Source organism: Ictalurus furcatus, chromosome 9 (assembly GCF_023375685.1).
Source record: "Ictalurus furcatus strain D&B chromosome 9, Billie_1.0, whole genome shotgun sequence".
Lineage (NCBI taxonomy): Eukaryota > Metazoa > Chordata > Actinopteri > Siluriformes > Ictaluridae > Ictalurus > Ictalurus furcatus.
This window is the reverse complement of record NC_071263.1, coordinates 8,824,351-8,850,521: the sequence shown is the minus strand read 5'-3', so window position 1 is coordinate 8,850,521 and position 26,171 is coordinate 8,824,351. Positions and strand designations below refer to the sequence as shown.

At 38.5% G+C, this 26,171-nt stretch overlaps 2 protein-coding genes across 14 annotated transcripts in view; one reads left to right on the top strand and one right to left on the bottom strand.

The window, feature by feature from the left end:
• fsip1 (fibrous sheath interacting protein 1) overlaps positions 1–15,910 on the top strand; it is a 53,943-nt gene extending 38,033 nt beyond the window's left edge. For 4 of the 12 annotated variants that reach the window (XM_053632277.1, XM_053632274.1, XM_053632276.1 and 1 more), the window contains 3 exons: positions 1,087–1,212; positions 12,224–12,295; positions 14,577–15,910. In XM_053632277.1, coding sequence (XP_053488252.1) covers positions 1,087–1,212; positions 12,224–12,295; positions 14,577–14,807 — 429 coding nt within the window. In that variant the 3' untranslated portion in view covers positions 14,808–15,910. Of the gene's footprint in view, positions 1–138; positions 235–1,086; positions 1,213–12,223; positions 12,296–14,576 lie in introns of those variants that run through there. The other 8 variants (XM_053632273.1, XM_053632272.1, XR_008386723.1 and 5 more) reach the window with 7 other exon arrangements.
• LOC128612280 (thrombospondin-1) lies at positions 15,909–25,652 on the bottom strand. Of its 2 annotated transcripts, none has more exons than XM_053632270.1 (23): positions 25,402–25,652; positions 25,166–25,252; positions 24,455–25,014; positions 23,697–23,772; positions 23,497–23,589; positions 23,288–23,397; positions 22,901–23,026; positions 22,352–22,448; positions 22,034–22,207; positions 21,681–21,857; positions 21,304–21,477; positions 21,086–21,213; positions 20,843–20,995; positions 20,199–20,417; positions 20,011–20,118; positions 19,443–19,602; positions 19,220–19,338; positions 18,598–18,832; positions 18,238–18,465; positions 17,875–18,146; positions 17,686–17,783; positions 17,467–17,606; positions 15,909–17,354 (listed from the first exon to the last, which is right to left on the bottom strand). In XM_053632270.1, the coding sequence occupies exons 2-23, from the start codon at positions 25,224–25,226 to the stop codon at positions 17,347–17,349; spliced, it is 3,516 nt and encodes a 1,171-aa protein (XP_053488245.1). In that variant the 5' UTR covers positions 25,227–25,252; positions 25,402–25,652; the 3' UTR covers positions 15,909–17,346. The 2 variants fall into 2 exon arrangements, with proteins under 2 accessions (XP_053488245.1, XP_053488246.1); XM_053632271.1 differs by having other exon boundaries at positions 25,166–25,247.
• Between the last annotated feature and the right edge of the window lie 519 nt (positions 25,653–26,171).

The window sequence follows — 26,171 nt, the reverse complement described above, 5'->3', positions numbered from 1 at the left end:
TAACCACTAAGCCACCGTGTGCCCCACTTTATTATTATTATTATTATTATTATTACTACTATTATTATTATTATTATTATTATTATTATTATTATTATTATTATTATTGAGCAAGGCCCCCAACTCTCTCTGCTCCAGCTCTCTCTGCTGTATCATGGCTGACCCTGTGCTCTGACCCCAACTTCCTGGCATGCTGGGGTATGCGAAGAAAAGCATTTCACTGTGCTGTAGTGTGTATGTGCCCAATAAAGACTCATCATTATCATTACACATAACTTTATTTATGGACTTTAATGTTGTGAATTTTTTATATTTCTGGATTTCTTGAGTTAATACTGATGTGGTGAAAATTTTATGTGAATAGCCTCATTGGAAATATATTTACTGAAAAAAAATGTTGACATATCCAATACTTATTTCCCCTGTTGTAGATGTCGGAAATGAAAGCTGAACTTCTGATCTATCATCTCATTTGATCTCAAATCTAAATGTCTTCTGTGTTTTAGCATAAAAAATTTAATTGACCTTGCCATTCCAATACTTGGGGAATTTACTTCCGATACAGTGGACTGTATGTACATTCCTTTGTATATAAACCTAATCTACATGTACATTTACATTATATTTATAAATTTTTAACCTTGCAAGAAAAAAACAAGGCTGGTTGAGATATTTGCTCCTCTTGGCAGAGATTGAGTTTGAACTCACAGTCTTACGGTTACTAACACAGAACCTTGACTGCTGTGCTGCCACTGCACATACTATAGATTTAAGGCTGAACATTTCATACCAGTTCTGATAGCAAGTGTCTGATAGCAAGTGAACTGAAAAGGACAAAGTCACTTCATTCTGACTATCGTTTGAGTGTAGAAAACACTTTCGAAATTGATGTCATGAATATGCTATATATTTGGATTCTGTGATATTTTGATTTCTTAAAAGTCCTGCTACATAGTATTATTTTAAGCATTATGACATTCATCGTAGGCAGAGAGTTAGACAAATTCTAGTATTATTCAGTAAAGTTTAGATCATCATATAAACTGTTCGTGAAAGTTAACAAAGGTGTTTTATCTGCTGAATCAGGACAAAAAGGCTACAGAACTGGGCGAGAGGGTCCTGCGGGATATGAAGGAGTCAAGAGAGCAGGAGGAGTGTCCAGATGAAATCCAGCAGCAGCTGCAGCTCCTCACACAGAGACAACACCCAGATGTGAGTTTAAAGAGGCTATGCTTCATTTAATCTATGGGAAACACACACTGAGTCACAGTAGACACTTGCACTGTAAATATGTGCTGAATATAATGCTGAAGGTCTCATTAAGTGTAAGACAAAATGCACATATTGGTTGTTTTTTTTTTTTTTTTTTTTTTTTTTTTTTTTTTTTGGATTGTTTGTTTATTTTAAACCTGGGCCATGTTCTCATACACATGTCATCATGCCTAGGTTTATAGGTCAGTACTGTCTAGACATGATTTACCACTAAGTGGAAATGCTGGGAAGGTGGGAAGGCCCTAATTAACACCAGATCCTATACTGCTATGGGTAATTGGCTTTTAACCATCCAAATCCAAATGTAAATTTAGCATATTAAGTTTGCATATTATGAGGAGGCATCATCAAAAATACCCAACCAAACACATTTGGCCGTTTATCTTTACTTCATTGTGCTTATCAAACAATTGTAGTTACACAGCTTGATCTTCATAATTCTTAGAAACATGTAAAAAAAAAAAAAAAAAAAAAAAAAAAAGGAAATGCACTATTTTGTTTTTGTTACCTCACAGCACTCAGGTTACCATGTCTCACTGGTTGGAATGTACTGGTTGGTGCCTTGCTTTTGGACATTTCTGACTTAAATTCAGTAGCAAGTGAGAATGATAATGATTCTGTATTTTTGAAGCTAGAATAAATATCATATCCCTGTAAATACCCCAAATATTCAGCCCAAATTTTCAATGGGCTGCTGCAAGTGTGTTCACTTACATTTTTAAATTGAAGAAAATGTTATGTCATACTGATGCAGCTTGCATATTGCTACATTAGTATAATATGAACTTGAATCAGCATGGGATTGTTCTTTCTTTAGGGATTTAATTGCAGCGCCTTTAAAAGTTAACATGAGCAACTTATTAGCAATAAAAAAAACAATAACAATAATAACAATAAAAGCCTTTTATGAAGATGTTTAAAATACAAAAGTCAAACAAGAGAAGAACATGAGACTCAAAAGCATGGATTAACTTTATAGCATTACTGCAGTTCTAATTATCCAGGTTAGCCAAAACAGGGCTTTCTCAAGAGCTGATCCCAGAAGACTTCTGTTTGCTGCCTGGTTACACAGGAGTCAGCCAAGCCTGGCAACGTATAGCACTTCGTACAGTTTGATTTATGCTTCTGCTGTAGTGTAGAAAGTAGAAAATGTTACCCAGATCTTGGTTAGTGTGAGGACTTTCTGTTTTTGGTTAAATAATGTGTTGTGTTCCTTAGGGGCTGTGAACCCACTATTTTATTTGTTGGTTATCTGTTTGTATAATGAAGATGAGTAACAGAATAAAAGTGAAAAAAAGCTGAAAAGGTTATTATTCAGAAAGGCAGCAGAAAATTGCAGGGCTAAATTGTAAACCTATTGCAGGACTTCAGTAGTCAATTCCAGGAATGAGGACAGTGTCCCTCTAATGACCCTGGTATTATAGAACTGTCAGACAGAACTTCTGTAACTAAACAAGACTTAAAGCCTACTTTAAGTGGGATGTTTTTCCTTCTTCACAAGCAGTGACAGATGAAGAAGATTTTGACTGGGGTGGAGAAGCCAGACACAGAGCTAGTATTATGTGGCCTTAGAAAAATGAGCCCCAATGCCTGGTTATGTGCAAATGTTATAGACTGACACATTGCATGTTTGCAGCCTTTGCTCATTTTCATCTTTGGGTTAGAACCAAATGTCATGTTTTTTTGTTTTTAATCACTGCAGTATTAGAATTTGTATTGTCAATCATAACTAACTTTCAGGTTACTTTTGCATAATAGTGTAGAAAAAATACACTACATGAAAAACATAAATGCTAAATTGCAGAATAAATAGACAGTTTATTAATATAATCACTTTAAAGACATTTGTAAGTTTGTGGATTTTTCCTTGCTGAACCAGCTACTACCTGCCAATATACATGCCTAGCTAGTAGATCATTTTTGCCAGCTGGTAAGTGCTGATAGAAAGTCCTGATTACAACAGTAAGGCAGTCTCAAACACTGAGTAATTTAGTCAAGTATTCTGATATATTCTACATAATTCTATTTATTGTAATGTCTCAGACATGTTCTGATATGTGCAGTCTTATACCGACAGCTGCTGTGGCCAACTCAAAAAATTTGTTAATTTGATCAAAGCAAGCAGGAATCAAACAATCCTGTCTAGGCCCAGAAGTCTCTTCAGAAATTAACAAAACAATAGAATAGTCTTCCATAGCCAGCCTTGGCATGTTTGTGGACTTTATTCTTAAACCAACCCGTGTGATGCTGCAACTGTGGTTCTGCACAATTATATAAAGTACACTCACCGTCCACTTTATTAACACTTCATGCAATTATCTAATCAACCAATCATGTGGCAGCCGTGCAATGCAAGAAATCATGCAGATACAGGTCAAGAGCTTCGGTTAATGTTCAAATCAAACATCAGAATGAAGAAAAATGTGATCTCTCTGACTTATGGCATGGTTGTTGCCAGATGCCAGATGGGCTTGTTTGAGTATTTTATAAACCTTTGATCTCCTGGGAATTTCACACACAACAGTCCCTACAGTTTATACAGAATGGTGCAAAAAACAAAAAACATTGCGTGAGCAACAGTGGGTGGAAACGTCTCAAAGAAGACTCACCGAACCTGTACAGTTGAAAACTGGAAAAATACCAGGTCATTTTTTTTTCTAATCTTCAACTGTCCTATTTCAATGAGCCTGTGCCCATGACAGCTTCAGATTCTTGTTCTTGGCTTACAGGATTGGAACCTGATATGGTCTTCTGCTGTTGTAGTCTATCCACTTCAAGGTTCGATGTTCTGTGCATGCTGAGATTCTTTTCTGCTCACCATGGTTGTAAAGAGTGATTGAAGCTTGAACTGTCAGTGGTTACCAGATCATGCTTCATAAGTATGTCTAGACCCTTATTAATCCAGTTGTTCTAGAAACAAATACAATTGTGCTGCTATATTATTTAGTTTAGATATAGCCAAGTTTGAGATGGTTTCTTAAATGGTTTACATGATATATCTATGGTAACATGGCGTTTAAATCTTAAATATGGTTTGGATTCTAAATTTTTTCAATAATGGGAAAACAACAAGCCCTCTCTTCCGTCTCAACATAGATTCATAATTGGTTAAGCACTCAGCTTGCTTACAAGAATTGCACTTTTATCTATTGTGGTAAACCTTATTGTGGATAATGGCTGCAGTTTACACCAAACTTGAGAAAACAGCCATAAACATGGTCTGTAATCATATTTCATATTTACAGGCTCAAAGGAATATTAATGCCTTCAGTATTTGTTTGCAGATAAATTATGAAATATGCCAGACTATGTGAGCTTCTTCAATTTGCATAGGTCACAGGTCTGTTCACTTGACCCAAAACAATCTGGATTTATATGCACCAAACCCAACCATACAGGTTCTATGAGCAGTGTTGATGGTTTGCTTAGTTATGCGGTGCTGTGCAGTTAAAGCTAACTAAACCACTACAAACCAGCCTAGCCATATCCTATAATATCACACACATCGTTCATTCCAGCTGCTCATATACTCAGACTTAACCACACTTTATTCATGCCGCATTTTGGTTTGCAGCTGGACTAGATCTGGGAACCTACTGCTTTTATTTACAGTGTAATAGAGGCAACCTTTCCTCATATTTCAGATTTTTTTTTAATCATTTATGGTTTTATGTAACACTTGTTACATTCCAGGCAGTATGTAACATGATATTACAGATTTTAGATTAAATATTCTTTATATTATGTATGCATGTAATAAAGGTGTTTTAAAAACCATCAAATCATGTATACATGTATACAGCGATGGTTACAGTAGATATACTGTAAGAGCTTGCTAGAAGTGATCTGGAACCTGATATTTGGTATTTATTGTGATCATTTGACCATGTACAAAGCCTGTCTTATTAGATTTGTTTAAGTAACATAAACACAACATGAAAGAATGTGTTACCATGAATAACACAGCTGTGATTTATTTGTACAAGCTTCAAAGCTGTACATCACACAACTCGGTGTGTTCAACTTCAGTTTGAAAAGAAAAAAGAAAGAAATCTGGGGAAATTTTTCACATATTAAAGGGTTAATCAAAATAAAAGAACCATGTAACAATGCATTAATGTCAATGACCCAATAAAAGTAGGGCTACCCTTCACTTGACTTGAACCTGGTGTTCTTAAAGCCACTCAGTTTTAACAGTGTGTATTGGGACGTTATCATTCTGGAATATGGGATCATTATCAGGAAAGTGTGTTTGCACAATAAGTGCACCTGGTCTTATAAAATTGTCTCAGTTTTGTTGGCTGTTATGTGATCATGCAAAGCAATCGTTGGATGTAATAATTTCCATCAGATGGCTGCCCATTCCATTACGAATCCCACATGACAATTGTCAGCGGACATTTGGGTTTGAAGGCAACCTTTGGCTTCTTCTAAATCCATTCACACATATGAATATACAGTATTACAGTAAATTAGGATTAGTCTTTAATTTTTGAGAGCTCATGCTAAATTAAACAGGTTACATATTTTTCTTTATTTTAAATTCTCTTATGCCCAATTGTATGCTAGCACAATAAATCTGGAGTTGGAAGGTTCTAGTAACATCAGGTTGAATCACGATATTGGTTGTTTTCTAAAACTGTTTACATTTACAGTGGGGGAAATAAGTATTGAATGCGTCAACATTTTTTTTCAGTAAATATATTTCCAATGCTATTCACATGAAATTTTCATCAGACATCAGTATTAATTCAAGAAATCTGGAAATATAAAGAATTCACAACATTAAAGTCCATAAATAAAGTTTTATATGTAATAAAGTAGAATGACCCAGGAAAAAAGTATCTCCAAGGCAAGGTAAGGCAAGGAACCAGCTGAAGTCCGTAAGTAATTATACCTCCTATCTGTGCAAATTAATATCAGCTGGATTAGTAAATTGATGGTCTATAAAAAGGCTTTTCGTTACCAAGGTTTCACAAAAGAAACATCTCATGATGGGTAAAATGAAAGAGTTCTCCCGAGACCTTCGCAACCTTATTGTTGCAAAACATATTGATGGAATCGGATCCAGAAGTATTTCAAAACTTCTGAATCCTCCAGTAAGCACCATTGGGGTCATTTTCCACACGAGGAAGCAACATCACTCCGTCATCAACCGGCCATGCACAGGAGCTCCTTGCAAGTTTTCTGACCAGGGAGTCACAAGAATAGTCAGAAGAGTAGCCCAAGAGCCAAGGACCACTCGGAAAGAGCTCCAGAAACACTTGGAGGCAGCAGGTACCATCATCACAGAGAAACTCATTTGAACAAGCCTATGAAATACTGGGAGAGTATAGTCTGGTTGATTGTTGGTTGTGGTTGATTGAGGGGCAGGATGGGATGACGAGAAGCTCAGTTTTTGCCAAGCTGAGCTTAAGGTGGTGTTCCGTCATCCAGTTTGAGATATCAGACAGGCAAGCATAGATTCGTGCAGAGAGATGGATCATCACGCTGGAAGGACAAATATAGCTGGGTGTCATCAGCATAGCAATGATATGAAAAGCCATGAGATTCAATCATAGGCCCCAGAGATGTAGTATAAATAGAAAAGAGCAGTGGACCCAGAACTGATCCCTGGGGAACCCCAGTTGTGAGTTACTGAGTTTCAGAATACCTCCCCTCCACAATACCTTGAAGGATCTGTCTGAGAGATAGGATTCCACCCAACGCAGAGCCATTCTGGTGATGCCTATGCTGGAAAGAGTTGACTGGAGGATCTTATGATTCACAGTGTCGAAAGCAACAGAGAGGTCGAATAGGATGAGGACAGATGATCTTAAGGTTGATCTTGCTAGTCTTAAGGCTTCAGTGATGGAAAGCAGAGCAGTCTCTGTGGAGTGATTGCTTTTGAAGCCAGACCGCTTGGTGTCCAGGAGGTTTTTTTGTGTGAGAAAAATGGAGAGTTGATTATAAACAGCTCTTTCAAGGATTTTGGAAAGAAAAGGAAGGAGGGAAACAGGTCTGTAGTTGTCTACTGCAGCAGGGTTAAGTGACGTTTTTTTAAGCAGTGGGTTAACCCGGGCCTGCTTAAATGAGGTAGGGTATGTGCTAGTAGAGAGGGATGTGTTAAAGTTGTGTGTGAGTGCAGGCAATATTGTGGGAGAGATGGACTGAAGAAGGTGAGAAGGGATAGTCCCAAGAGGACAGGTTGTGGGACGGCTAGAGAGGAGGAGTTTTGAGACATCAGTCTCTGAGAGAGGAGAGAAGGAGGACAGTTGAGTTACGTGGAGGAGGAGCCAGTCTATGCGTGTCTCGGGTTGAGAACTGGTTCCTGATTGATGTAACCTTGTTGGAAAAGCAAGTGGCAAAGTCATCTGCACAGAGAGAGGTAGGGGAAGGGGGAGAAGGGGGACAGAGAAGAGAAGAAAAGGTGTTGAAGAGAGTAAGGGTGTTGGGAAAGCTGCCAATCTTCTCTTGGTAGTATATGGCTTTAGCAGTGGAGATGTTATGGGAAAAACAAGAGAGAAAAGTTTGGCAATTCGTTAGGTCAGTCGGATTGTTAGATTTACGCCATTTCCTTTAAGCTGCCGCCCTTAGTTTGGCCCAGTTGTTACGCAGAGCTCCTGAGAGCCAAGGGGTGATGTGTGAGCTGGCCTGGAGGTTAGGGGGCAGATGCTGTCAAGAGAAGATGTTAGAGTGGAACATAGCATGTCAGTTGCGGTGTTTAAATCCAGTAAGGAGAGGTGGCTATCAGAGGGAAGAGAGGTTGTGACAATGGAGGAGAAGTGTGAACAATTAAACAAAGGAAAAGGAAAATGCAAATGAGGAAATGAGTGGGAAAGGGAACAATGATTGCGATGAAAGGAGGTAGAAGATGGAGACAGTGAGCGGGGTGAGGGGAGAGAAATAGAAAACTGGATAAAGAAATGGTCAGAGGTGTGGAGAGGAGTAATAAGAAGATTTTGTGTGGTGCAGTTATGTATGAGTGTCACGATCTTCCCTTTAGACAGGGCTGCAGTGCCATAGGGTGTGCGTGTGCACGAGCCAGGTGCACGAGCCAGGTGCACGAGCCAGGTGCACGAGCCAGGTGCACGAGCCAGGTGCACGAACCAGGTGCACGAGCCAGGTGCGCGAGTGCTCAGTGAGCGCACGCTCTTCGAATGTTGATGACTGACATGGTTTATTGTGGACACGTGCGTTTGTTTTGTTTCTGTTCTGTCTCCTCCCTGTTTGGTCATTGGATGTTGTTCGAGAGTGTGTCTAGATTGGGGTCAGCCGCCAGCACTTCACGATGATTATGTTTGCTATATATACACCGCGCGCGCCTTCCAGTACATGGCGCGGAGTATTACATTAGATTAGTTAAATTACGTACCTTGATAGATAGTTTAGTTTATACCACGCTGTTGTTACCCGCCTCTCGTTTCCCTGTCCACGTTTCATGTTTAATGTTTTGACCTCATTTCTAGTGACCTCAATTTTCGAATTCTGCCTAGCCCAGTATATGCCTGTTTGCCGATCGCCGACCCATTGGCTGTTTTCGACTACGCTTCTGTTTCATGTTTTGGATTTGTCTGCCTGCCTCCTTTAATTAAAACGTCTTTACCTGCATTTGCTTCTGTACTCAACTCCCTTACGTCTCGGGGCGTGACAGTGAGGATGAGGTCAAGCTATTTGCTGGCCTTGTGAATTGCTGGGGTGGTGAACTGCTTGAGGTGAAATGTGGGAACGAGTACAAGAAAATCAGCTGCATCCAGCTTGTCTAGGTGAACGTTGAAGTCACAGAGGACCACAAGAGGAGTTCCGTCATCCAGGATGGTGGACAGTAGCATATCAAACTCTTCATTGAACTTCCCCAGTTGACCTGGAGTAACAAGAAAGTGCATTTTGGCAGGGTCAGTAATTGTAACAGCATGACATTCAAAGGAAGTGTACGAGCGAGGGGCAGAAAGATATGTAAATTTCCATGTTTTGGAGAGGAAAAGAGAGGAGGAAACGGTGGAGAGAGGGAGAAAATTATACTTAGCAGCGTGAGTGGTGTCTTGTCCGTGTCCTTGCTTAATGGACTCGCGCAGATAGACTCGCAGGTCTTTACACGAGCTTGGTCTCAGCTCCTAAGGATGGCCTGTAGCAGTTCTCTTACATCCATCTGAGTCACCTCACATTTTTCAGTGAATGTTCAAGGGTTTGAATCTATACCCATGCCACCATACTTAACTATAACTGGACAGATGGTCTCAAAGGCGAGCCACTCAGGTTGCTGAGGACCTGGTATTGGGTGCATCATAGTAGAGTTGAGGTTATAGGAGTGAGCTTGAAAATGTTCTCTAACTGCATGTCACTTCTCTTGAAATAATCTAACACTAATTGCCATAGTTACTTGTATGCCTATGACATTTTTTAGTCTTTCATGTTATCTTCTAATTTACAAATCTCCTACTCCTAGGCTAATCCTCCTTCTGGACTTTAGCCAGCCTCCCAGCTCAGAGCAGCACTCACAATCCAGCAAAGTCCTTCTTGCAGCTTGTTTTCCAGGCTAAATCTTTCCTCTATTGCCAACTTGCTTGACCAGGTTGGGTTGATTGTAGTCATTGGGTGGATACGTGGTGGTGGAAGTAATGGCCACTGTGGAGGATCTCTCCTTTTCTCCTCTTTGGACTTTATGTAAAAGTGACAGAGATTGTCAGTGATGTCATCAACCTTATTCCATGGGGATACAATTGGCATGGCAGTGAAATCCACTGTGGAGAGAATTCCTCCACTGCCTTAGGTTGCTGACCAATCATGTTAGAAAGGTGCAACAGTAGTAGAAAAAGTGAGAAAAGTGGTCACTGTCCCATTACCACTATCACTGGACAACATATAGTATACATTAGGAAAGGTTACTTTCATTTGTTCCATATACAAGTATAGAGTAGAATACCCCTCTTTTTGGGGAAAAATTACTACATATTGAAATCTGTTGTGTTTTTTTTTTTATCGTAACCTAAGGTTATTTGTTTGTTTATGGATGTTGGCGAGGGCCACATATTGCTTTTTAGATCCTGATAAATAAAACATAGAATTTAGGAGGGTGAACATTTTCCCCATGACTTTATTGTTACAAAAGTGTTTGATTTTGCCATTCACTGTTTATTGTTCTCTGTGTAACTGTTGTTCCTGCTGTTTTCAGGTCATCCTGCAACTCTTTTCTGCTGGCTTCTCTCTTACCTTCCTTATTATTAATCTGAGAGCATTTTCTGAAATCTTGCATGGCAAGTGTTGTTTAATAATGTTGTACCTCAGAACTTAGGAACCTAGGAAGCTCCTTCACCTTGATTGCTAGTTGTTACTTGAAATCTTCCCCATCAATGACAATATCTTTGTATAACTACAAATTAATTTGTAATTTTAATAATTTTTGTAGCATTTATATCTAGAACTTGATTTGTTTTTATGTAACTTTACATGCAAATGTTAGAACAGCAAAGCCGCAATGGTTTGTGTCTAGTCTCATTTGACATCTTTATATGTATAACACCATGTCCATTGTTTGAATCCATTCTTGGGTGTAGTTTGAGTATAATGTCTATAAAATTAGAATTTACCTATCATTTATATCCACTACAGTATATGTATATGTATGTACAAACGTCTTTTTCTCGAGGAAAGTGTGTAATATTCACGCAGCAGCTTTAGATTTACTCCTTATTACTGCCTCGTTTCCCTCTCCCTCAAAACAGCTATCGGACATGCAGGTGGTGCACTCCTTTGAAGTGCCAGCATTCTGTTTCATAGCACTTTTCCACAATTTAGAAGGTAAACTCTGTCTTTTTAGAGAGTAAATTGATGCAGGGCACGGCAGATGGCTTCGATTAATGCCTCAGATAAAAGCCCATGCTTTCTGCACAATAGTCTAGACATACTTTTCAGTGTAAAGCCCTGTGTAAATGCACACAACATGACTTTGAGAATGACGTTGATGTAAATGGAATCTTATTAAACATAGATTTTTTTTTTTTATATATATCTAGATTTAGTATGGAGCCATTAGTGTTTATTGAAGGCAGCATAGACAATCCATCTGAGGTTGCTGGCTTAACTCGGAAGCATTATGAATATGAAAGCAAAAGAAGGAATGAAACAATCCTAGGATTCATATCAAATTAGACAACTCAACTCTAAAAATAACTAAATAAATAAAAAATACAAATGACCATAAATTATTAATTGGTTAATTGAGCTCTAACAATTTGAGTTGTACCATGACAACTGAACATGTTTCTTCTAATTTTCCAAAAAAAAGTTCTCCAAAAATTAGTTTCCAATTTTGAATTAGCTGGATCCTTACATAGTGTCAGTCAATTTTATAATAATACTAATAACGTGTGTATAAAAGCGATGTTTTAAATGCAGTGTGAAACAGCTGGGAAATTGTGTAAGATATCAAATAGACATTCATATAAAATGCTGTGAAAAAATATTTGCCTGATTTCTTCTGTTTATCACATAATAAATAATTTTAGATCTTCAAATAACATAAAACAAAGGCAACCTGAGTAAACACACAATGCAGTTTTTTTTTTGTTTGTTTGTTTTTTTAAATTGAGGCAAAAAAAAAGTTATCTAACATCTATCACCCATGTGAAAAGCTAAACTTAAAATCTGGTTGTGCCACCTTTAGCAGCAGTAACTGCAGCCAAACCCTTCTGATAACTGGAGATCAGTCTAGGATTAGGACTTGCTCTTATGCTTTGGATCATTGTCTTGCTGCATAATCCAGTTGTGCTTGAGTTTCAATTTATGGACTGAAGACCGGACATTCTCCTTTAGGATTTTCTGTTAGAGAGGAGAATTCATATTTCCGTCAATTATTGCAAGTTGCCCAGGCCCTGAAGCAGCAAAGCATCCCCACACCATCACACTTCCACCACCATGCTTGATCGTAGGTATGATGATCTTTTTGTGGAATTCTATTTTTGGTTTGTTCCAGATGTATCAGGACCCCTGTCTTCCAAACAGATCCACTTTCAACTCTTCAGTCCACAGAACATTCTCCCAAAAGGTATGATGATCATCAACGTGTGTTTTGACTAAATTCCAACGAGCCTTAATATTCTTCTGGGTTAGCAGTGGTTTTCACCTTGCCACACTTCCATGGATGCCATTTTTGCCCAATGTCTTTCTGATAGTGGAGTCGTGAACAGTGGCCTTTATTGATGCAAGAGAGGCCTGTAGGTCCTTTGATGTTGTCCTTTGGTCTTTAGTGACTTCCTGGATGAATTGTTGCTGTGCTCTTGGAGGAATTTTGGAAGGTCGGCCACTTCTGGGAAGGTTCACTACTGTGCTATTTGGAGAAAATGGCTCTCACTGTGGTTATTTCAGTCGCAGAGCCTTTGAAATAGCTTTGTAACTCTTCCCATTATTCTGAATTGTTCCACATATTGTAGATGCAATTTTCCGCAGATTGGTGAACCCATCTTGAATTCTGAAGACTCTGCCTATCTAAGATGCTCTTTTTATACCCAATCATGTTACTGACCTGTTGCCAATTAACATCCAGCTGTTTCTTTTTAGTATCACTTACTTTTCCAGCCTTTTGTTGCCCCATCCCAACTTTTTTGAGATGTGTTGCAGCCATAAAATTCAGAATTACCTTATTTTTTCCTTAAAATGGTACATTTCCTCAGTTTAAACATTTGATATGTTTTCTGTGTTCTATTGTGAATAACATATGAGTTTATGGGATTTGCAAATCATTGCATTCTGTTTTTATTTACATTTTACACAGCATCCCAACTTTTCTGGAATTGGGGTTGTATTCATTTAAATTGGGGATTTTGTTTTAATTTCTGAAACAATTTAGTATAAGAGATGCACAAAAACAGAAGAAATCAGGATGGGGCAAATACTTTTTTCACAGCACTGTAAACAGCAAACTACTTTTACTGGATAAATACACCTAACAGCAACCAAACTAAATTAGAAAACCCTGACTGTCTTTCGGCCAATACTAAACTCTGAAATTCGTAGCATATATTTGATCATCAAGGCTATTTGGGGCCATGTTAAATGTATAAAATTATTAAATAAAGGCACCTGAATGGTTTGTCAAAGAGAACATTCCATGTGCCAGGGCGATGAAGGCATAGAACTTTCTGTATCAATTCAAACCAATTCAGTTCAATTAAATTAAATTTTAATTCAGCTTATTCAAATACACTGGTGAACATCATAACATATTAGAGCATCATGGTGGTAGAAATGTTTCTTTTGCTTTTACTTTTTTGTGCCAAAATACGAGTCTCTATATGCTATGGTTATCATCTTTTAATATAATAGATTGGCTGTCTTTTAGTGTGCAGCCAAGTGGGAACCCACAGCAAGCAAGAATCACACTTTTTGTTTTAAGCTGTTATCTAGAGACCTCACACCAGTGGCTAGTATTTAACACGCCTATGTGATTTTTGTACAGCTTACAGAGATAGCCCAAGAGTTTCTGAAACTGTTTTAAGTTTCAGCATGTTCAAACACATAAATCCCTGATCCAAAGACATGTTTTCCCTGGGGCAACACAAGATTCCAGCACGAGAAAGTTAGTGCCAAATCCTGACCACTGACCTACTTTGCATTTTTCATAAGTTTTTTGTAGGGTTTTCATTATGGTACACTCTATCATTTAGAGTCAATTATTCTAATTTCCCATTGGTTGGGGTTTGATTTGTGTTAATGTAAAAATAAATATATATATATATATATATATATAATATAATATAATATATATATATATATATATTTCCTGAGATCTGCTGTTATAGTGGCTAGTTATTACTTTTGCATGGAAGGAATACCATTTGGGGTTACTCTCTTAGACAAAAGTTCCCATTAGGCAAGCTTAGAGGAGGTTGAAGTCAAGTCCAAAAACATATGTCAAGTTTGTGGAGCCTGTCTTGACAGTTTAGAGAAGAAAAAAATAATCTAAATGAAATGGAAGAGGAGGAACCAGAGTGATTATTACCAAATAGGTAAATTACTCTGGTCATTATCACCTAAGGTAGAATCAGCATGTGATGTGATGTGATATATGACGGCCAAGGTCTGAGTGAAAAATTTGACATTGGGTAGATCCTGAGGGGGCTCAGATGAGACCATCCTCTCACAGCAAATTTGTGCCAGATGACAATGTAAGAATATTCATGTTTAGATTCTCCACTAATCCTTAATGATAAAATTATTTTAATGTAGTTGTCAGAAGTTAAAGATCTAGCGCATTAGTATTTGCAGTCACTTTAGTTACTACTTTAGCAAATTTGTGTTTCTCTGATCTGTCATGTTTTCACCTGCAGAGTTTGAATGAAGAGCAGATGAAGAGCTTGCTGGTGGAATGTGAGATGGTCTTGAACAGAAGTTCTGATTCAGGTACAGAAGGTTTCTCAGTCCCCAAACCCTATTGTGCTGTAGAAGGTCAGATAATGTCTCTGCTGGCCAGCTCACCCCGTCTATCCAGTTCTGCTCTCTCAGAGTTGCTGCAGGAAACTTGTGAAACTCCAACCATTCCTGTAAACCAAGAGCTGTGAACACAGCAACAAGAAGCACAGGTGAAGCTGCAGTCCTAATGAGAAATGAGAAAGAAGCTAGCATCAGTGTGGTAAATAGTAGCAAAAATAATATAGAGGCTGTAGGGCCCAGAATATGTTTTTTATATAACAGAACGATACTGTTGTAATGTGTTTTTATAATATTTCATAATACATGCAAAATATTACAAAATACATGGCATTAATTTTTATTTAAGTACCTTACATTGATAAAGTTCAACTGAACATCTTCCTCTTAACATCTTAGGGAGTTTTTCCTTGCCACCGTGGCCTCCGGCTTGCTCAATTGGGATAAATTCGCACATTTAAAATCTGTATACTGTGTTTATATGTTTCTGTAAAGCTGCTTTGAGACAATGTCTATTGTAAAAAGCACTATACAAATAAAATTGAATTGGAAAAAAAAAATATTACTGAAAAAAGTCATTTATTAGTTTGATTTATGGGGACATTCCAGGCATGTTTGCCCTTAAGTGCTGAATTCATTCTGTCTTCTGTTGCTTTCCATTTTTTATTTTTTAATCCTGGGCTATGTTTTCATTTAGAGGAGTCCAGTAGTTGGTGTGTATTGTGTGTGTGCACTGACCTGAATGTTTAAAAAAAAAAGTGATCTCAGTGACTTTGACCGTGACATGGTTTTTAGTGCTTGAAGGGCTGGTTTGAGATTTCAATAACAGCTGATCTCCTGGGGTTTTCACAGGCAACAGTCTCTAGAGTTTACACAGAATGGTGTGAAAAACAAAAAAATACCTAGTGAGTGACAGTTATGTGGGCAGCGACACCTTGTTGGTAAGAGAGGTCAGATGAGAATGGCCAGACAGTCATCGAGTTTAGGGAGATTTTTGGGCTAAATAGAATATAAATTGTTGTGCACTGTGGCAATGTTTGATGGGATTAGAGTATAGCTGTTAAAACAGCAATAATCACAAAGTCAATGTGTTTGATCCTGATTTTAGATCATATATTTATGAGCACACATTGAGGAGAAAAATAAAATTATCGTTATTTTCTTAGCTGCATGATTGACACCTTGAATAGAATCATTTTTGGTCACTCCATTGGCTAAAACTCAGACAACAGTTTAATCTTTAACTGTTTATTGTTTGTTCTTTTAAAATTTAACATAGCAGTAAAAACAGCATTTCTGTGGGAGAAATTTTTATATAAAAATATAAGGCAACCCTCATAGTACAAGGCAATCCTCATTCAGAGGTGGGGGAGGGGGGTTCAACAACAACAACAAAAACAACAACAACAACAGACAATAAAAACATCCTCACATCACTGTGCAAACTGTTTATACATAAAGAACACTTCCAAAAACATCACACTTTCTGATAAATTATTTAAATAGCACATATCTACAAACATGAAACTACATCTTCAAATACATCAAACATCATTAATAACTTATTTTAAAAATGCATCATTCATTCACTAAGCACAACATTAAAAAATCATTTATGCCCTGTAGGGGTATGGGGCAAAAATGGGGCAAAAATATTTTGTATTATGTACATTTTGAAAACATACGATTTGTACTACACTTGCTAACTAAATAAAAATGTAACTGATGTATATTCTAGTATGAGGTATTATTTGTATATTGTCTTTCTTTGCTATTTAGAATGCAGAGCATAGTACAAGCATGGCTAAAAATTATAAAATTGTTTGGAATTTGGATAAAAGTTATTACTATTTAATACAAAACAAAATAAATTCTACCACAAAGATCCAGTTTGTTCACAATGGTTTTTTTTTTCCATCTTTATATATATATACACACACAAGGGGTGTCAATAATTAGAACAAATTAGAACAATGTAACAACTGAAATGTCTATTTGCCTGTTACATAGTAGCAGGCAATAATTCATTTAGTATTTAGATATGGTCTAAGTATTGTTGTAAATAACTTTTGTGGTGCATACTGTATTGCTTTGAAAAATTGATGACAAAGGTCCCTTTAACCCTGAGAACATTCGAATGTATTTAATGCCTCCAGAAAAGGGCAAATGGCTTTTCAGTTAGTACACAACCTCAAGTGGGGTCTTTCTGACAAACATTCATAGAGAAAACACTCATTTGCTTGAAGTAACCGACAACCCATGTCCGTCTACTAAAAGGACATAGATTTACAATTTTAGTTTATATTATGAGAGGTTTCTTTCTCTCAGGATCATAGTCCACAGCAGATCTGTACATCTATATTATAAACAATAACTCTTCTTTTTGGGGGGGTCCTCAATAGCAGGAGAGCAGTTTAGAAATGGAGAAGTCTTAAAGGTTTTTGTTTCCCTGTTCCATGCAGAGATGATGATTTACCTGCTTTTCTGCAGGCATATGATCGTTATCCAGCTGATTTTAGTTCAAAGGTCACATGACCTTGTAACTTTTCCTTTTGTTGCCTTGGTCCCACCATCACAGAATTCCATGGGCCTTGTCTCATAACACACATTTATTTGTCTAGGTTGATACAACAACAACAAATGATGACACATTCCTAAAAAATCATCCTTTTAGACATCTGAAAGAAAAGGACAGACAAAACAAATATTAGTAAACCAATCTCCAAAGTGCTTTCATCTGGACTATTCTCATTTCAATTTAATTCCTAAAAATTAAATAATGTAAATTACCTCTACATTCATATTTGAGGTCTGAGAAGTAAACCATCTCCTGAGAGAAAACAAAGAGGCCAAGTCTTCCACCAGCATATGTCATGTCATATATATTTCCAGAATCTGCCATGACTTTCTTGCCTTCATACATGATGACTCTGAAAACAAAAACAGGATGATGAACCATGGATTATATGTTTCTGTTATAAAAGAAAAGGTCTTAAGATGGACACTAACCTGATAAGTCCAGTTTTGGGTCTATGGATGAGGGTCCATCTGTAGGCAGTGAAATCCTTCCAGCCAATTTTCTTGGGGTCATGCCACAAAGTGCGCACCTGGAATTTAAGATGGTCAAAATGGGATGTAAATATCACATTGTGCAAAAAAGATCTGACCTAGCATTTTTCAAGGGCAAATGCTAATTACCTGTCCTGCTGTGTCTCCAGTATGCCACAATGCATTCCTAAGGTGTTCTCCTGGACCTGTGGTGGAATTGACCACTTTGATGGACAGTCCAGAGTAGCCCTGTGCTTTTGTGGGTATGTGAGACCAATAGGTCTGTGTGATCTGTTTCCACATCACCACGTAGAAGCGGGAACTGGACTGATAGCCGAACACAAATCCAGCATAATCGTCATCTCTGTCAGTATTGACGAAGAAGGTTCCACTGAAATCCACTGCATTAAATTCGTCATATCCTGAGCGACAACAGAAGGTAATGATGATGGTTAAATTATGCCCTCACTGATGATTTTTTGTTCTATTTGATTGAATTTTTCAGGTACTTACCAACAGCAATACCAGGGTCGCAGTTGACTGTCTGAAGAAGCTCTTTACCCTGGTGGCGGACTACCCAGTTAGGGTCAATTTGTGAAGTTCCTGTAGGGTCTAGAGGAACCATCTGGAACCTACGGAAATCTGTTTCACTGATGGCAAAGTTCTCTGGACAAACATCCAAAATATCAGGAACATTGTCCTGGTCAAAGTCATCCTTGCAAATATCACCCCGTCCATCACCTAGAACAAAATATAATGTTTAGGTCAAACTGAGAAAGTTAAAAAGAAATTTCAGAAAATATATAAAAAAAAAAAAAAACCCCAAACAAACCTGATCCAAAAATCAAGTCATAAGTTTGGAATTGTGCTTACCATCAGAGTCTAACTGATCTGGATTAAAGGCCAGTCTACAGTTGTCTTTCTCATCAGGCACACCATCATTGTCATCATCGTGGTCACATGCATCACCCTTGCCATCCTTGTCATGATCGACCTGGTTGGCATTGGGGATATATGGGCAGTTGTCCAGACTATTCTGGTGACCATCGTCGTCAATGTCCTGATTGCTGTCGCATTTGTCACCCACATTATCTGAATCAGAGTCAATCTGTAGGAGGAAAATAATGAATGAAGCTGTTGTGCAGACCATCATTGTGAAAGACTGCTAATTAGTTTTGTAATGCCTCGATAATTCAGTGGTTATTCTACTGAAATGTCATTCTCTGTCTTCACTCCCACACGGATAGAGGTGCATTCATGGCTCATGATATAATACCACAATAAAAAATTGTGCCTGTTTAACTTGTAGTCTAGATTATATCTTTGTTCAGTTCTATCTACTTAGACATATTCAAATATAGATTATACAAGGACAACTCTGGTCTGGTGCATGTGAAGCAATGCTTTTAGGGTTTGAACATTGTCTGTTGCCCTACATACCAAGTTCTAAAAAAATGTCACTGGCAAAACATGTCAGGAATAGAGAGTGACTTACCTGATCAGGGTTGTGCTCCAATGGACAGTTGTCACAGTGGTCTCCAACCCCATCTTTGTCAGTGTCTCTCTGGTCAACATTATACACGTATGGGCAGTTGTCGTTTTCATTCAGAATACCTGAGTAAGGAATCCTTTCATTAGCAAGGTTATCTTTGGACTGTTCCCTTTAACTGAAATGTTCAATTCCCTATCGTTATCATATTACTAAGCTTGACTCTTACCATCACCATCGATATCAATTGCACAAGCGTCGCCTTCTCCGTTTTTATCTGTATCAATCTGGTCTGGATTGCTGTTATATGGGCAGTTATCACAGCGATCACCGACCTCATCTTGGTCTTGATCATATTGCCTTGGGTTGAAGACAAATGGGCAGTTGTCCTGTTTCAGACAGAAACATGTTTAATACTGAAACATTCCATGCGCGTCAGTGCAGACAATGTAATGTCAAAGATATGTACCAAAGCAACCATTTAAAAATGTGAGGCTCATCCCCCCCATCAACATGAACACTACGTCAGTGCCTAGAGCTGTACACCACAGACTGCTTTATTCAAAATCTATCTGTGCTGGTATTTAAGATTTGCCTTGGGGAAATGTGCTATTTATTTGTCCAGTCCCCCCCTAAATAGAACTTTAAATCATACATATAAAATCAAAGGGGCTTTGAGCACTGACATTATACCTATTATTGTTATTGCTGGTAGACCAGTTCATGCCTCCACTCTTCCTACTGTACTTTGCATAAACAAGCATTGCAAAGGGGTGGAAAAAGTGTTTTTAACTCACCCTATCATCAGGGATCCCATCATTGTCATCATCATAATCACAAGCATCCCCAGTTCCATCTTTGTCATAGTCCTCTTGCCCAGAGTTGGGAAGGCTAGGGCAGTTGTCCTAAAAGATTGAATTTAGATTAAGCGGTTGCAATCTCAATGCGATGTGGTTTCTATGAATACAGTCAAGAAGACAGTTACCTTCTTGCAGTGGTAGGTGGCGTTCTCAACACAGTGGAGATCACTGTTGGGCCAGCCATCGAGGTCAGTGTCCTCTCCACATATATAACCATTACCAGCATAGCCTGGCTTGCATTCGCAGCGAAACATGATGTCAGAGAAAACGCCCAAATAAATACAATTGGCCTTTTTGTTACAGTCATGGCTGCCATCTTCACATGGGTTCCTTGGTGCACAGACCTAGAGGAGATATGATATGACTGAGCCTCATTCTCTACACATAAATGAACAGGATGAGAGCTGTCATTTTTTTCTTGCTGTAATTCAGTAATTATCAAACTAAGGGCTGCACAGAAATCTCATAAGTTTCTGAGAAGTATATTTACTTAATAAATTTAAAAGTGGCATGTGTTTAATCATGCATCCTCATAACAAGTTTGATTTAAATGTCATCAGAAAAGATCCAAGTGTCTATATGTGCAGGCATCTCTGCAGTGATCCAGAGACCATCCACAAAGCCGCTTTTCAGAATCACTTACTCCAAAAGACTTAACAAAACTCTGGCCAAATATACAGGTGTTCATAAATTGAATAATATCTACTGATAGATTCCACACTGTACAGGTCTGAAGAACAACAATATAGAACTTCATCACATTTCTCACCTGTTTGTTTGCCATAGCTTGATCACTGCTCCTACCAAAAGGCTGAGTTCCAGAGTAGCGTGGAGGACATGGTAGGCAGTTATAGCCCGGATTAGTGTTCTCACAACGATGGACTCCATTGAGCGTGAAGCAAGCATCAGGAACCATTTTGCACTGCAGAAACAAAGTTTACACTTAACAAGCCACAGTATTATCATTTGTGACATAATATATGTACCATGTTTCTCTTCACAATGTTCATACCTCATCAATGTCTTCACAATGGATTCCATCTCCAGTATACCCAACTGGACACTCCCCACACTTCCAGGAGCCATCAGGAAAGCTGGTGCACTTAGCACCAGCAAAGCAAGGGTTGGAAAGACAGCCATCTTTAGAAGAAAAAAAAAGGATCAGTTGTTTGCTGGACATAGTTGGGAATAGAAGACAAATAAAAAACTAAAAGTGAGTGCCCTGCTTACCAATGGGACAGTCTTGAGAGTTGCAAATGCGGGTGCCTTTGGAGTCACCTATGCACTCTTTTCCACCATATTTGGGCACAGGATTGTTACAAAGGCGATGTCTGCTCTGTAGTCCACCACCACAAGTGACAGAGCAAGAGTCCCAAAGTGACCATGGCCCCCACTCTCCATTGACTAAGCCACAGATAGGGAGGGAAACAGAGATTGGGTCTTCAGTAACGATTGATGTGTGTCAGGTTAACTTTTGTTAAATACATTGCCATTTAGTGATTTTACAAAATCCAATTACTTAAATATGTACAATTTACGCTGTTATACAGTGCTAACAATAATAACTACAAATACTAGTTTTATATAAATATATAAAAATTGCTTACTTGGGCAAGGGGACATCTTGCATGGTTCTGTCTGTCTGCCTTCTCCTTGACAGTCTTTGCCTCCCATTTGTGGGGTGGGTGAGTTACAGAGGCGGATGCGAGTGATGACACCCATGCCACAGGTCACTGAACATGAGGACCAGGGAGACCAGTGGCTCCAGCCTCCATCTTGCTTGACTGCAATACAAAATTCTAACCTTAGTCATCCTTACTTTTTATTATATCAAAATTGCATGTTGTGTACAGAAAATAAAGTATTGTTTTTTATGTAGAAACAATGTGTGGATAATCAGTTGATCCATAATGAATAGACACAGATTAGGTCTGAAGTTCCCACATGCATTATGACTCACAGCGTTTGTCACATTCTTGCAGGTGGCAGTCTCTGGTCTGCACCGAGGTACCCTCACAGTTGCTGTTGATGCGATCACATGAGCGCCCACGTTGTTGGATGCCACGGCCACAGGTCACTGAGCAATAAGTCCACTCAGACCAGGGAGACCAGCCATCGTCAGGATAGTCATTCACTGAAGAGGGAGAGAGTTGTTTAGAGCAGATTCCAGCTGTCTTAAATAATAATAATGCTGTAATATTTTAATAACGTGTTTAGACAAATGCAGTCATATTTTGCAACAATGTATTGGCGACATTTTAAAAAATGCTTAACTTACGAGTTCCACAACGTGGGCAGCATTCACCATCAGGCACAGTGGCATTGGCACAAGGCATGAGAGGGCAGGAGATTTCCCGGCAAATAGTGGCAGAGTTCTATGGAAAGGAATACTAAATTTAGTCCAGATTATTAAGATTTACAATGAGTAATACACACAGAATAATATATATAATAAATGTATGTGGCACTTGACCTTTGGCCTACATAGGGCAGTCTCTAGCATTATAGTCTAGTGAACACTTGTTCGCAATACTCTAACACCCTCTTCTAATCACAAACAAGACTGACTAATGTGCTAGAGCTCTGTTGTCATCGAACTGATTCTGCAAAGTTCACACAAACACAAGCTTTCATCTGTATCTCATTATGACCCTTGTCTTCTGTCTGTCACTACTGTCCAACTTATTGAAACTTGGGGGAGATGGGGGAAATGAAATATCAGGGTCAAAACAACACTGGGTTTTAGCTGACTGAAATGAGAACCAGTAGAAATATATTTGATTGGGGCATCTGCTATAATTTCATTCAAATACAGCTGCAGGCTTACCTGGCAGGTGCAGTGGGTGCAGCTGTCCACCGTCCACTCATCCTTGTCTTTGTACACAATGCCATTATGCCGGCAAACCCCACTGTAGTTCTGAATTTGGGTCCTTATTAGAGCATTTTCTGCATTCTGCAAGTGCACAAAGTAAACATGATGCTTTAGCAGAGCTACTGCATTGAGGACAAGGGCAGCCTTTTGCAGCAAATGAATGTGAAGCATAAGAATGACAGAAGCAATAATGAGAGATTGTTATTATTTGCATGAGGCTAAGGTATGGCACAGAGAAGGATGTAATTAAAGTACAAGTAACTTGGCAGTAGATCAGAGAGGTGGAGAGAGACAGAAAGGAAGAGACAGCACAAGCTGAGAAAAGCTGTTTCCAATACTCACCACTTGGTGGAGCTGATTTGACAGTTGCTTAACAACCACACCAAGCCCCTTGAGCTCCTTAAACATGCCGGCCAAGTCTTCACAAGAGAAGCCACAGATGTCCTGGAGATCTGAATCACAGGAACATAGGAAAAAAGGTTTGTTCTGAAACTCTACAGACCAGCAAGGAGTGCAGAGGACAAAGAATGAAAGAATGTGCAAAAGCCTACCTTTGGTCTTGTGTCCAGTGTAATCTGTGCGTATAGCTGGACTGGAGCCATTGACTGGGTTGTCCAGGGTCACAACATCAATGATGAACGAGGCTGTCCAGAGAGCAAACAATGATGTTGGCACTGCTTACTCTAGCTTTGACCAAAAATGATTCATTTCAGAACTATGTGAGGTTTTCGTGATTAGAGTAATTACTTACAGCTCTCACATCCCATGTTACGAAGGATTGTCTCCAAAGTGGTCCTAAATACAAAGCGTGCATTCTGGAGCACTCCCTGTAGAGAAAATTGGCTAATGGTGAACTGGTGAAAATAAAGCGTGGGTTCCTATAAGTGAGGCTCTTTTAGTATTACTTGCAATTATTTAATAGCACTGTCAGAAAGGGAGCTTTCAGTTAACCTGGGTGGCAGGGCCCTCCAGGCAGTCCAAATTTTTACTTTCTCACAGCTCCTAACATACCTAAAACAAGCAATCAGGGTTTGTTGACAGCTGGGGGATAAATTTAGTTAGCCCCAAAAAACTGGACTGTGATACAATAGGTTAAATATATATTTCCTCAAGTTCATGACATGCAATGAAAAGGTCATATTAGCTCACAATAAACTGTCCCACTAAATCAGATATGTTCACCCACTTCTGTACATGTATTGTATGTGTGATATATGTTCTGATATATAAAGTACACAATATATTTAATCAACACAGAATATCAAGAAAATACTCCACACAGTGTGGTTGTATACATTTGTTGGTCGACAATTTATCTGGATAGGTGTGTTGGTAGATTACTTTAATTCTGCAGACAGTGAAAACATTTCACTGTGCAGACTAGGAAAATGCCAGAATCTGAACAAAGGAGAGGAGTAAAAATTTCCTCCCTGAGGAAAATAAATAACCTGACATAACCAAGCATTGCTAGGTGCCTTACTTCAGGAATATAAGTTCAGAAGCACTTACCATAAATCTGCTTTTCACTGCTCCTTTTCCAATCCTAAGGACAGAGACATCAGCCACATCCTGCGTCAGAATCTGGTGGATAGGCACATCTAGTTCCCTTGTGTTTATCTCTTCACAACCAATATAGAGCTGCGCACGGTCCTCCTGCACAAACAGGGTGATGTTCATCCAGCTTCCACTGGCCAGCTGTGCATCTTCAATTGAGATCTCATGGTGCCCGTTTGCCGTGGCATAAATCAGATCTAAAGTATCAGCATTCCCATTTGAGACGAGCTCAAAAATGGAACCAGAGCCATCTCTCCTCTCCACAGAGAACAGGCTGCCCCTGGTGTTCTTGGCTTGCTTGAGGTTGGCCACGAATAGGAAGCCTTTCTCCTCTTGGATGGAGTATATGAGATCCTTGAAGACGCGCTCAGGGATGGCAGGGATAATGTTGGGGTTGAGAATTTTGTAAGCAGGGCTGTAAGGGTCGGGTCCCTTCACTAGGCTCACCCCATGGTGTTTTTTATGTACTTTTGCGAGCTCAAATAAATCATACACGCTGTTGTCTTCTCGGCTCTCTGTAAACACAAAGGGGAGAGCGCAAACAGAAATGCGCATTCAGTGATCAGTACTCGTGAGACGCGTGGACAGCTCCGTTACCAGATCGTCACATTTCAGCAAGTACTTAAGGATGATATTACTTAAAGACATGTCCGTTTTAGTTCTCACCTGCTATTCCGCTGCCTTGTGAACTCCACAGCATCAGCAGTAAGCACAACGCGGTCAACATTCTGGTCAGACCTCAACACAGCTGCACTGAAATAAAACAGTATGTTTATAGTTTCACTATTTTAAACAGATTTTCTTTTATATTCTTAGACACATGCCATGATCAGTGTAGTTTTATTTTTTATTTTATTTTAATTTCCAGTCATATATTGTACATTTAACTTTGGATAACTCACCTGAAGAACAGATATCCCTAAACGATGGACAAACGTGTGCTGCTTTAATCCTTTTGGTTCTGAATCTCGAACTGAGTAAGCCTAAAGTCCAAAAAGTATATATATATATATATTTAAAAAAAAAAAAATACACAGTTACTAAGTGTTTCTGCTGAAAAGTTTATCCAGTACGCTCGGTAGGCTATTCATTCATACTGTCGTTTCTTTACGAAGTTCAGATCTTAGCCTTTACTACAGACTTCAGTACAGAGCATAGGCTATTTAACCGATTTCTAGACATTCCTAAAATGCCGTCTCACCCAATCAGAAGCTGTTAGCAGGGGAAAGGGGGCCGGACTTACAACTTACGTCACGGTGTGGGTAATAACCGAGGAAAGTATGCATTCCGTCGCACTTTCCATCAGCGGATAAATATTTTAGAGACGCAATCAGGGCAAATCTGCGTTTCCTGTGAAACTTTCAAAAGAATAAAATGTCACAGTCAGTTTTAACATTCTGTCAACTCTAATATTCGTGCTTGATTGTGTATTAAATTCGATATGAGGTAGCTTTTATAATTTATAAACCATGTATGCAGTGTCATAGTTTTTAAATAACGTTTAGAACACACACACACACACACACACACACACACACACACACATATATATATATATATATATATATATATATATATATATATATATATATATATATATATATATATATACAGTATCTCACAAAAGTGAGTACACCCCTCACATTTTTGTAAATATTTGATTATATCTTTT

What these genes read in the sequence shown, in the direction of transcription:
- LOC128612280 (XM_053632270.1), bottom strand. Translation starts at nt 25,226, where the DNA reads ATGTTGACCGCGTTGTGCTTACTGCTGATGCTGTGGAGTTCACAAGGC. An exon ending in ATGGGATCCCTGATGATAGG is followed by an intron (nt 19,603 to 20,010) that starts GTGAGTTAAAAA and finishes TGTCTGAAACAG; the next exon opens with GACAACTGCCCATTTGTCTT. An exon ending in CCCAAAACTGGACTTATCAG is followed by an intron (nt 17,607 to 17,685) that starts GTTAGTGTCCAT and finishes TTTTGTTTTCAG; the next exon opens with AGTCATCATGTATGAAGGCA.